Here is a 13,389-nt window from a genome sequence, read left to right on the forward strand (position 1 = left end):
CCCCTAAAACATCTGGTACATACTTGATAAAGGCTTCTTTTGCCCTTGTAGCATTGCCCATGTTGACATCATAAAGTACTCTTGTGGTTTGCAAAAGTAGCTTTATCCTCAAACCCAGGCCACTCCTGTTAGGAAGGTAAGGAGCAAATAATAATAATAATAATAATCCCATACCACTACCTAAGTAAGGAGCACACTTTTAATTCTCTAGGTATCTAAACTGGACAGCACCAGAATGTGCTATTAAGGTTTCTAACCTTTTCCTGTGCATTGTGCTAATATGTAGTAGGGCTCCCAAGATTCTCACCTTATAGCTTATATGTCTGGTTTGGAAATTAGCTATTGAACAGTAGCAAACACATGCAAACACGCACACACATACACACACAAAACTGATCATTTTGGTTACAATACATGAAAAGCTACTCACAACTGTGGATATGAGTAGTAATTTTTATGGTACGTACAAGCCAAAATCAGGGTGATGACTTCTGCAAAAAGGGCTAATTGAGCTCAGCGAATTATGCTCCTGCAGGTGGAAGGGAAGAATCCACAATGTGGATGAGAAGAATTGGAGAATGTCTAGCTATAGAGACAAAGCCAAGTGCTCTAGGATCTTGCCTGGACCCCATGAGACAAAGCCCCATTCTACACTGTAATGAGGCCACATAAGGGCCTTCAGAGGCTGGACAGTAGGTCTGGGGAGATGCAACAGATGGAGCAAACTTCAAAGTGCCCCATGTGTAAGAGAAACTCACACATGACCATACCACTAATGGGATGCCATCTAGGATTTAAAATTGAAAACAACTTTTTCCAAATCATGAGAGCTCAACCTGTAGTCCTCCAGGTGTTTTAGACTTCAATTCCCAGAATTCCTGACCACTAGACAAGCTGACTATGGCTTCTGGGAGTTGGAGTCCCAAACACCTGGAGGGCCATGGGTTGTGCAGGCCTGCATCATTGGGAGCTTTCTAATGCATGCTTAGGAATACCATACCATACTTCTGATAACCATGGAAGCCTGCAGAAGAGTTCCAAACCTTTCTGTGATACCTTCAAGCTTCCCAGAAAGCTCTGCCAGAAATGTAGCATTTTCAGAGTATATGAATGGATTTGCTGATTCAAGGAATGCAGGCAAAATGCCACAACTCAATTGAATGTGTTACAGAAATTAATAAATCGAATGGTTGACTTGAAAACTGGAAAACTAGTTGACCCAAACGGGTCACTAACAGAGATGACAAGAGTCTGTCCAATACTTAATTAGCATCACCGACATTAAAACCAGTCTGAATATTCTGGCCGTCAATCTTAAACCAGCAAAACACATCCACAATGGCAGAAGTCTAATCTCACTTTGTTGGGAACAATCCTGGCTAATGTTGAAAACAAAGCTTTACCTGGATCTCTTCCCCTCAAAAACAGATCAATTTGGTGATTGGCTAAACAATGTACAATAATCTCAATAACCCAATGAAAGATATCGTGAAGCATTTTTTTCTAACCTAGCTAGTGATATTCTTGTTGCTCTTGATGAATATGCTTTCTATAGGCTTTTGCCACCCAATCAGAGCATTTATCATGGCTAAACCTCCCAGAGATCCCAAGGAAGGCAATTAGACATCCCAAAAGTTATAGCTCCTTGTAATCTCACCTCAACTCTATGGAAGAGTCTATTCTTAGGGATATCATCGGGGGGGGGGGGGGTGTTAAAATATATAACAATATGATACTTCATGATTTTATTCATTAGGAGATATATATAGACACACACACACACACACACACAGAGTAGAGTCTCGCTTATCTAACCTTCGCTCATCCAACATTCTGTATTATCCAACCCAGCTGTTTCAATACATTGTCATATTTTGGTGTTAAACTCGTAAATACAGTAATTACTACATAACGTTGCCATGTATTTAACTGCTTTTACTGTCAATCATGCTTTGGTGCTTAATTTGTAAAATTATAATGTAATTTGATGTTTAATAGGCTTTTCCTTAATCCCTCCTTATTATCCAACATTTTCCAAAATTATCCAATGTTCTGCCGGCCTGTTTATGTTGGATAAGCAAGACTCTACTTTATATATAATACTGTAGCTTCTCCACTTAAAAACAGGCAAACCAATAACCACACTTGCACTCTCCCGGCTCACATACAATTTCCTCAATTACCAATCCTCAAAACCAAGTCACCACTCACTCACATCATTGTAAAAAGCTCCTCTGAAGTCTCCTGGTATGCTAATCAATTCAACATATTGATACAACCAAAATAATTCCCTAGAGAAATAAAAGGCAGGAAAGTGCTTAAATACCATTTGTATCCACCTTGATTTCAACCAGTAGTAGAAAACCGTCTTGTGAATAAATGAATACACTGAGCATACAATTTATTTTGGTTTCTTTTGGAACTCACAACGAACAATTTAACATCACGTAATACTTTCCCCACCTATTCTTTTGGCCTAAAAATATAGGCAAACAACATACTCCTTTCATTTCTTCTCCTGCTATAACCATTTCTCCTGGCTTTTTCTGTCTTACTTTATTACCCACGAGATTACCCCCAAATGTATTGCCTAATATAGGTCTTGGAATACATTTCCTTCCTTTTTTCACCATGCCTCAAATAATATGAGACATTACCTCGTGCCATTCCCTCCCCTTAACCAAAAAGCTAGGAGCCCCCGGTGGCGCAGTGGGTTAAACCCCTGTGTTGACAGGACTGAAGACCGACAGGTCGCAGGTTCGAATCCGGGGAGAGGCAGATGAGCTCCCTCTATGAGCTCCAGCTCCTCATGCAGGGACATGAGAGAAGCCTCCCACAAGGATGATAAAAACATCAAAATCATCCAGGCGTCCCCTGGGCAACGTCCTTGCAGACAGCCAATTCTCTCACACCAGGAGCAACTTGCAATCACTCCTGACACGACAAAAAAAAAAACCAAAAAGCTTAACCCCTTTCTTACTTCCTCTCCCTCTCTCTTTCCCTCTCTCTCTCTATAAACACATACACACACACACTGTGCTGAAATACTGTGCTGTTCAGAGTTTTGTTTTGTTTTTTAGCAGAGCAGCAAAAAAGCACTAAATGCAAAACTAACTGCCTTAAATAGCTTTAACGGCTTCTTGGTGATATTATTTCCAATATGAAATCTGTACAATTCACAAGTGTGTTATATATGTATTAGGACTGATTCAAATACAAAATTTGGAGAAAAGTGATTGCGGTTTGTGATCTTGATATGTGCAGAGCAAACACCTTTCCCATATAATGTATCTACAAGTATACATTGGTAAAGCATCAGCCTTTCCCCTCTCTTTCCTCTCCAAATGGGTTTTTATAAAATTCGAATGTCAATAATTTTCAGTATTGGGCAATGTTCTTTTGGTATGATAGGTTTTCTTACTGTAACACTATAAAGCACATGGAAAACACGGCATTGCAGTACATATCTATATTCCAGAAGCCACACTCGTTCCTTTCTTCTTCCAGCTGCCAATGCATTGTGAACAAACAGAGAAGCCCATCCACTCAAAGTCTTCTTTTGTCAGGACCAACAGCGATGACTGGTATTCAGCATCTTCAACCCAAGCCAAGAAGGTTGCCCCCACGGAAGGCAGATTTCTGTTTTTTGTAAACTTGCAAAGAATGAACCTTGGAAGTAGAGTGAGGAAGGTTTATATAAGCCTTGAACTCTTCAGGAACTGAATAAGAACTCCATAGACAAATGTGTACTGGCATAACGTCTGCACCATCAGCATCCTTTGCTGTCTCAGCATATCCAGCATTCTGGGGATGTCTAGAGGCTAGAAAGAGAAGGAGAAAGCAGGAAACAGTTTTGTCAACACTACGCTCTATGACAAGATCAGTGCAGCTTACAGGTTTTTGTTTGTTTATGGGTTTTTTTTTCTTGTGGTTGCTGGAAAGTTAGGCTATTGGGGGTCCTCTTTTAGTAGTGTCCTGCAAATGCTTACTTCCTCACCATTAATGTTGCCCATTTCCTTGCATCATGGAGTTGGAAGAGACCTCATGGGCCATCCAGTCCAACCCCCTGCCAAGAAGAAGGAAAATTGCATTCAAAGCTCCCCCAACAAATGGCCATCCTGCCTCTGTTTAAAAGCCTCCAAAGAAGGAGCCTCTACCACACTCTGGGACAGAGAGTTCCACTGCTGAACAGCTTTCACAGTTAGGAAGTTCTTCCTCATGTTCAGGTGGAATCACCTTTCCTATAGTTTGAAGCCATTGTTCCACTTCCTAGTCTCCAGGGCAGCAGAAAACAAGCTTGAAAACCATTCACTATGACTTCCTCTCACATATTTAAACATGGCTATCATGTCTCCTCTCAGTCTTCTCTTCTGCAGGCTAAACATGCCCGACACTTTAAGCTGCTCCTCATAGGGCTTGTTCTCCAGACCCTTGATCATTTTAGTTGCCCTCCTCTGGGCACTTTCCAGCTCGTCAACATCTCCCTTCAATTGTGGTGCCCAGAATTGGACACAGTATTCCAGGTGTGGTCTAACCAAGGCAGAATAGAGGAGTAGCATGACTTCCCTGAATCTAGACTCCAATTTATGCAGGCCAATGTCCCATTTGGCCTATCCTTTGGGGACAACCTGTACCATATCACAAGAAGGCAAAGGATATGGAAATGGAGGCTTTCTTCTTTATATCCCTATTGCTGAGCACTCACTCACAGGTCACAACAGAAAGCAGGAATAACAAGAGGGGCAGAAGAAATTATACAGTTATATAATGCCACCAAAATCTAGAATCTTCCAGTCAACATTGACAGTAGCCATGTTCTGTACAGAAGACAGCATATCCCAAAATGCCTATTACTTCTGACACCAGGTCCAGGACAGATACGCCCAAGAGCACTTTCCAGAGTGGTCAAGTGCTCAAAGACCATACTGATGATCACCTCACTAATTTTATTAAGCATGTTCCTTAGGGGAGGACAGGAGATGATCTTTTGGGGTGTACTCAATTAATGTGGGAAAATGAAACAATAAATATGCAAGCTTTTGAGAGGATGGAAATGCTGAAGCTCCAACTCTTGTTATGGTTTGCCACTGAACTTTGGAGGAAACCATGCATGCCATTATTTTGATTAATTTTCTCAAGGAACAATTTATGCCCCCAGAAATGCTGAAATTATATTTCTCTCACCACATGCTTACATACTAAAGTGCTAACTGAAGTGCACAGAAGAACACTTAATCATCCTCATCTCTCCCCCATCCCATGCCCCACACCATTCAACCTTCTGGAGATGCTTTGAGGGAGTCTGTAGATGACAATATCAGAAGCAAAGGGCAAGGGATTCCTTTGATAGACTAAGTTTTCAATCAAAATTTGCTTTATTAGAGTTTACAACCCAATGCCGTGCATGTTGAAGCTTTCAATGTTTCAGCATAGGGACTAACCAAGCCACTCCCAGATTGATACTATTACAGTAATTACTAGTAAGTAAAAGAGATGATGGAGTGATGTGCCTATGAACAAATCTTTATAGGCAGACTATGTTTGTAATACAAATGCAAAACTTGTAGGTATGGTGGTGAGGTAACAAATACAGTACTAAAGTTGGTTGTTGCAGGTCAAAGGCAGGAGGGAAGATGTTACCTAAAAGCAAGGTGAGTAGATAATCATATGAATAGTAGAGGAAGTAACTATGTAGTGTGCCAGGAAATTATTGTCTCTGTCCACCTGCCTCTTTTAAAAAGAAGCAATTACCAGAAGAAATAGATGTTGTATGTGAAAGTATTGAAGCAGTACACCTTCAAGTATTAGACTCTAATTAGAGGAAAGAAAGGAACGAACAATGAGAGAAGGTGATGACAGGATACCCTGTTCATGAGTGGGCCGAAGGCACTTTGCCATCTTTTGTTGGCAATAGAGTTCTAAACACCTTCATCTAATTCCTCGAGACACTTCTGACCTAATAAGCCCAGCACTGAGCTGAAGCCTATTAGAACGCCTGAGAGGGTGAAACAGCCCTTGGCCAATGAACACAAATGAAAATGCAGTGCAGACAAATGCCACCATCTCATTTGCATTTTCACTGGCCAATGGCTATCACAACCACAGAAGACTTCTAATAATAGGGTTAGTAGAGTGCTTCTTTAGGATCCTGCTAAGTGGCTCTGAGGATGAGGCATCAGGTGAGTTACTAGCAGCATTTCCAAAGAAAAATTCCAAATATCAATATGTCAGTATAAGAAATAACCTCATTGTGTTCCAAACAGGCAATCATGACCTCTGACAAGATGACCACTCCAGTTCTTCCCACACCGGCACTGCAATGCACTAGCAGAGGGGGGTTTGGAAGTGTTGGATCTGCAGTGCTATTTGTATGACGCCGCACTGACTGTATCTCCTCCAGGTATGCTGTTAGATCAAAAGGAAAAGAAAAACAGACATGATGACCAAGTCCAGAAAATAATAGCCAACATATTAAAAATGTGTTCAGTTAAAAAAGTTCATCCCTCGCCTTTTGCCAGAAAATGGCAATCCAAAAGAGTCCAAATTATGGCTCTCAGCTGTACTTTGCTATTATTTATATCCTTCCTTTATTTAGCTTAAAAGCTCCACACTTGTTAATAGAATGTTTGCTCTTTCATTTGCTTTCAGGCCATAAAATGCCTAATGAGCCAATACCAGCTCAAAACAAAATGGTACCTGGTCTTGGTAAATTAGCAGGCTATTTCTTCTTGTTGTCTTTATTTGCCTTCACGACAACTCCAACTAATGGCAAATTTAGCACAGAGTTTCTTGCCAAGATTAATTCAGATGACATTTCCCATCACTTTTATCTGAGACTCAGACTTGCCCATTCATCCAGTCAGTTTCTATGGCTAAGCAGAGATTCAAATCCTGGTCTCCAGAAATCCTAGTCTAGAATGGAAGAGACCACATGAGCCATCCAGTCCAGCCCCCTGCCATGCAGAACAAGGGCAATGAAAGCATCCCTAACAGATGGCCATTTAGCCTTTGTTTAAAAGCCTCCAAAGAAGGAGCTTCCACTACATTCCGGGCAGAGAGTTCCACTGTTGAACAGCTCTTACAAGCAGAAGATTCTTCCTAATATTTTGATGGAATCTTCGTTCCTGTAATTTCGAACTTGCTATGAATCCTAGTCTCCATGGAAAAAGAAAACAACCCTACTCCTTCTTCCTTATGACACCCTTTCAAATAATGAAACCACCATAACCTAATGGTTCTTGACTGATTTTGGGAAAACTCACAAAACACACTTCCCAATGCCTATTTCCCACAAAGCAGCCATGACTTAGTTACTGGCAAAGGTAATTAAAAAAATCTTACATAGAAATCCTTTTATATCTTCTGGGCAGCCATGCTCTGGCCAGTCAGTGTACTGGAGGTGCCAAACTGTTCTCTCTTGCCCTGTGAGGAGGTGCTTGATCTTCAAACCTGTTGTTGCATAACAACCGGAGTCTGTTCGGAATCGGGTGGTAATCTTAAATCTCCCATATGTCACTGTATTGTGCCTCGAGCCGAGCCGTGGCCAGTATCGGAAACTTTTCTCTCGGCCACCCTCCTGAAAACATTAAGCTTCGTCAATTAAAAAATGTTAGAAATAGCAACCTTCTACAAGCCTCCTATATTCATTGTTTGTTATGTATATAATTCAGATTGCTTACTATAATGCATGTATATACTGGTGTGCAGATTTCCCCTTAACTCTGTGTTGTTAGAGGTTGTAGGAGGGACTACAGATCATGTGATTCAGATCTTAGAATCTTCAGAGTGAGACTCCATTTCAGAAGTCCGCTGGAGTCAGTTAAGTCAGATAGTAGATAGTTATGGCTTGAGTTAGTTAGAAGTTAGAAGTCAGTGATATCATTGATATCAGAGCAGGAGTATAGTTGGCATGCTGAAGTGAGATGTTAACGTATTAGTCTGTTTGCAGCAGATGTATAGTACAGTATAGTACAGTCAGTTGAAGTATAGTACAATTTTAAGTAGTATTCATTTTAACATGAAACCAAACTTCATGTATTTACCTATACGCTAAATATATGAAGTTTGTATGTAAATCAACTATGCTAACTTTTAATGAAGACTACTCATTTTTTGGTCTGCTGAGAGTATGATTTTAAAGTAATATATTTTATGGGAAAGTAGATGACATATTTTTGGGCAACTGAAATAACACTTCTGAAGATCTGCTATATATTTTATGCATTGGCATATCTTTGTTCCTAATAGTTCAAGGAGATAATCAGGGATATCATTCTAACAGCTGAGAAATCTAAATTGCCTTGCATGAATACTAGTGGATATTTATCACAAAGGAGAAGATTGACTCAAGCACGTTTTAACTCTTCTCAGAAAGATAATACTTTACAAAAAGGTTATGATCTCTAACAAGGTCATGCCTTTCCAAAGGTTATGATTATTCCAAATAGCATGGATGCCAATAAATTTCCAAAAGGGTCACGCTTCCAAAAGCCTATGGAGATTTCTGGCTTTCCCAATTTAAAATGCAAAAAAAAAATATCTTCAAGGGAATTATGTTTATCTTTTAAATTGGTCAGCTCCTGCAAGGAGCCCTTGCACACACATATATAATTATCTCCCTGTTAAGCACACAACAATCCTGAGAGGCAGTTTAGGCTGAGAGACAGCTTTCCAAAGCCACACAGTAACCCTATCATTATCTCAGTGTGGACTTGAACCTGGACTTCCCCAGTCCTGAACTGGCCCCCCAGCAACAATCTGTTGAACCATCAGCAAAAATCAGATTGACGAGAACTTTGACCATTAAAATTCACACATATGGAACTCATTTCATTTTGATGCTTCTGAAGTCGGAGAAATAACTCCAATACTAACACGTTGAAGAACAGAAAACCACTTCCAAGGCTATTATTGCCCAACGCAGACAACACTCACCTCTTCTGCTGTCACCATGGTTATAATGGCAATCCCTTGCTCCCACACCATCTGCCAGAAATCTTGGCACGTATTCTGCAAAGGGCCTTGGGTAGCAATGTAATCCCACTCCATACCCCCAACACAGACCTGTGTAGTGAGACAAGAAAGACTTACAGCTACTAAATGAGCCTGTAAAAGTATATCCATTTATAATACAAAGAGCTGGTGGGAAAACAGCTGCATCCTGTGATAAAGGATGAGAACAAACAAATCTAGATTAGTCTGGAAAGTTTTTGCCCTTGTTCTTTCCATCACCAAAGGATTTATAACCACCAAATATATTGCAAAGATAACAAAACATGGACACAACCTCTTCCTTAATGTGGTCTCTTCTGTGCCAGATGGAAAGCTGAGGCCATAAGGCTAATAATCCTCTTAAAGCCCATGAACTATGGCCTCTCCTGGACAGAGATAACTTGTCCAGGCACTAGTAATTTCCCAGTTAGACTACTGCAAGGTGCTCTATATCTGGTTCTCCTGAAGATGACTGCCTACTAGTCATTTAATTTAGAGCACTATAATGATTATATTTACAACCTGAATCACATCTTCCTATATAATCTACTTGAGATAAGAGGAGGTCCCTTCTTATGTGTCCCAGAATGTGAATAATCAATTAAAAAAAAAACAGAGGAAAAGCACGAAGATGCCTTTCCCTTGGAGGCCCTCCCCATTTGTGCTAACACTGGCTATGTTCCAGCACCAAGGAAAAATGCACTTTTTATAACATACTCTCTGATTTGAAGACATTACCTGACTCCACATTGATGTATAATTTTAAACTGGTTTTAACTGTTTTCAGTTGATTTTGTTGTATACATTCCTGAAAACTTATGACAAAGACAAGTGCAAATAGTTTAATAAAGAACAAAATATTTAAAAAATAAAAACCTAATCAGTTGATTTCAAAAGACCATATTTATGCTCTCACATTCAGAAACATAACCCTGAAAACAGCAGTTTTCAAACTTACTCTTTGAGAGAGAAAAATTTTGAGCCAAAAACTGTTTTCTATTAGAAACACTCCAAGATAGGATTCATGAGGATTTGAAAATGTAAGGAATGTATTTTAAGATGTTTCTCACTAAATCTCACAGAAGATAAAGACTGAGGAATGGAGAAACACATTTTGGACATAATTCATTTTTGTTGTAGTTGCATGAAACACCATGGCTAGAAACCTATGATACTATTCACAATTGAGTCCACCATTGATTAAACGGTTTGTTCTTTCAATGTATAGAAAGACTAAGTAGACATGTAGAACCTCAGCTTAGGTTTTTGTTCTGAATCCTTTGAACTCATAAATAGTAATCCAAATTAAATATTCTAGGGCAAACAAACCCCTTTGTATCTACTAAGAAAAGTAAATTTCTTTCACACTTTCATTCTGCACCACCTTTAGCATATTCAGCTTGCATTTTAGAAAAACCTTTAGTCTGGTCAATTTTAATAAATGTTTCAAAGACAACTGTTGGGAAGATCATTCAATAAAACAGTTTTCCTGATCTCACCTTAATATGGGAAGCATTAATATAGCCTGTATTGTTTTCTTTCGTAGGGACCAGCTCTACTCTGGTGTCATCATACGGAAGTACATCTTGGAATCTGTTCCGTTCTGCATTTTCTGGGAGACGGGCTATGGAACAATCGCCATCCATAAGCCTTTTCTTTTGGATACGCTCATACTCTGTAAACACCATTCCTTGTTCTAACCGCTGTTCCAGACATTTACACTAGAAACGGGAAAAATATGAATACACCATTTTGCATAAAGATATAAACACGTATATTTTCATTCCCTTTCCCTCTATCTGTCTGACTGTTTGTCCATCTATGACTATAACTGTGCATATATAGGATGGGGGTTAATAGTATTAACTCTTTGAGTACAATCTTTTGACTGAGTAAAATCTTGGGATTGAGTATAATCTAGTACCAAATCCAAAAATAATTATGCATATAAAATAAAGGCTGAGATTCCAATGGAACAATGTGGTGTAATAGTTCTACTTGCAGAATTATGTTACATTTGTCTATGCAACAGCCCCTCTCCAGGCTCATTTTTTAAACATTTCAGCTTCCACACACATCTCATCCCCCATCCTACACCATTCCCCAGATGGAAGAGAGCAGAGTAGGATCAGAGAAGCATCTGGGTATGTCTCCATAGCTAGATAATGGATGATGGCATCATCAACTGAGGTCTTCTTTCTGGAGGTATCAGTGGAGATTGTAATCATACTGCTTCTGGCAATGGGGAAGGAAACTTTGGTTGTTGTAGTGGATAGAGAATATCAACTACTATTAAACCACCCAAAGATACATGGCTATGTATTCCACTAAGAGGGATGCCAACTAAAGAAAACTGGGAAAACTGCAAAGGTTGCCTCCAACAAGCACTGTGGAGTGAACCGGGGTGTCACCACTCTACAAGTTCAAATGCGTGCCTCAGACCTGTTCTGGATGATCAATGCAAGAAAGCTAGACTTTGTTAGTGTAACATAGGGTATAGCCTGTGTGTATTAAAATAGCTTCTCAAACTTCATGGAGAAAGTCCATTCAGTAGATCCCAAAGTCAAGAGATACCATCACAGAAAAAAATCTACTATTCTACTGTTTTCTTCATGTCTATTCAGTATATCTCTCCAGGTAAGGAGTACACAGAGCGAGATAGATATATAACCCTTTGAATGCCACCTTTCTGCTCTATTTGGGTCCTGGGATAATATTAAAAAGGTTAAGTATAACATAAAATACAAGTGTATGCACAAACACTAAAATAGTTTCTTAATGTTGTGCATTTTTTCCTATAAGCTAATCCTACTGTCTTTACTCAGATAAAACTTTTCCTTGGGGTAGTAGTCAAGGTTATTTAATTATGAAAATTGAACATAAACTTCAAACATATAGCTCAGAGAAAACATGAAACCAACCCGTTCATCATTTGTAGCTCTGGTGGGTTCCTCCCTTCCTTCATCTGGCAGAGGAAGTCGAGATAATGTCAGTCCATTGAGAGCAGCTAACTTCAAAGGTCCAATTTTTTTTGCTTCAGCTCTGTTCTTTTTCATGACCTGCTGGAAAAAGGCACCCTTACAACATAATGTAGTAGAAACCAAGTTCAGATGAAATGTGGGGCGACTCAGCTGCAAAAGGGAAGCAATTCAGCTTGTCTTTCGAAAGCAGGGGGGAAAAGGCACGCCAATAGCTTCCTTGGCTGACACCACCTTACAGAGAATGCAGCCACAAAACAGCATTCTTTTCATCTTGCTGGTCCTCATTCCATCTTTTCAAACTTTTCATACTTCATAGGAATGATAAATAGACCTTAGCAGTTTAAAAGCACTGTTCTACTCAATGAACTTTACGAAATAACTGCAGGTGATGGTACAAAAATAGGACAGGACAGCTGCAGTCTGGCATCCATGGAGTCCCAGCAGTTTGCTTTTATTTTGATCTTCTGCCAAGGAACCCAAGTCTGACAGACAACTATTCCATTCTGTCATTCATATTCTGGAAGGTAGACAAGGCTGAGAGTACATGATCAGCATAAATTTTGTAGCTGAGCATAACATTGAAACCAACTCTTATTTCTAGTACTCTAGCTTCTGCACCAGTGGTTCTCAACCTGTGGGTCCTCAGTTGTTTTGGCCTACAACTCCCAGAAATCCCAGCCAGTTTACCAACTGTTAGGATTTCTGGGAGTTGAGGGACAAAACATCCGGGGGCCCACAGGTTGAGAACCACTGTTCTACACTGTACTGGTTTACAATAGTACAGTGGGTCCTAGGTATTTGCAGGCGTTTAGTTCTAGGACATTCCTCTCAATAACAGAATCCATGGATGTTCAAGTCCCATACATGCAATGGTACAATAAAATGATGTCCCTTATGTAAAATGGCAAAATAATTTTTGATTTTTGGATTTTTAAAAATATTTTTAAGCTTAAGAAAGTTGAATCCATGGGTGCAGAATCCATGGCTACAAAAGGCCTAACATATGCTGTATTGGTTAAGAGTGTTGGACTGGAACCTAGGAAATCCAGGCTTAAAGCCTTACTGAGCCATAAAATGTCACTGGAAGACCTTGGACAATCACTCTGCCTTTCTGCTTACCTACTGGATGGAACAGTTATGAGAATTTTTGCAAATATAGTCACTTACAAATTTGATTAATATGCTCTCTTTAGGAATCTCTAGTCCTCCAATACGACTCCCTAGTAAGCTTTCATTAGAAGTAATTATAGAGTTATACAGGAGGACCTAGAAAATTCCTAGAAAGAATACCTCTCCAAAGATTGACGTATAGAATTCTCTCTCCTTTCTAGGAATTTGCTAGGTCCTTCAGATTAATCCTATGGTAACCTCCATCAGAAGACATTCATTTCAATAGGGTTCACGTCCATCCACAGTT

At 39.6% G+C, this 13,389-nt stretch overlaps 1 protein-coding gene across 6 annotated transcripts in view; it reads right to left on the bottom strand.

Moving 5' to 3' along the window:
• Positions 1 to 2,160: 2,160 nt before the first annotated feature.
• The window catches only part of PTPN21 (protein tyrosine phosphatase non-receptor type 21), a 66,824-nt gene continuing 55,595 nt past the window's right edge, over positions 2,161 to 13,389 (bottom strand). For 4 of the 6 annotated variants that reach the window (XM_060757047.2, XM_060757073.2, XM_060757038.2 and 1 more), the window contains 6 exons: positions 11,913 to 12,053; positions 10,491 to 10,712; positions 8,935 to 9,063; positions 7,342 to 7,576; positions 6,245 to 6,405; positions 2,161 to 3,821 (listed from right to left, as the gene is read on the bottom strand). In XM_060757047.2, coding sequence (XP_060613030.2) covers positions 3,693 to 3,821; positions 6,245 to 6,405; positions 7,342 to 7,576; positions 8,935 to 9,063; positions 10,491 to 10,712; positions 11,913 to 12,053 — 1,017 coding nt within the window. In that variant the 3' untranslated portion in view covers positions 2,161 to 3,692. The remainder of the gene's footprint in view (positions 3,822 to 6,244; positions 6,406 to 7,341; positions 7,577 to 8,934; positions 9,064 to 10,490; positions 10,713 to 11,912; positions 12,054 to 13,389) is intronic. The other 2 variants (XM_060757084.2, XM_060757055.2) reach the window with 1 other exon arrangement.

Source organism: Anolis sagrei, chromosome 1, assembly GCF_037176765.1.
Source record: "Anolis sagrei isolate rAnoSag1 chromosome 1, rAnoSag1.mat, whole genome shotgun sequence".
Taxonomy (NCBI): domain Eukaryota; kingdom Metazoa; phylum Chordata; class Lepidosauria; order Squamata; family Dactyloidae; genus Anolis; species Anolis sagrei.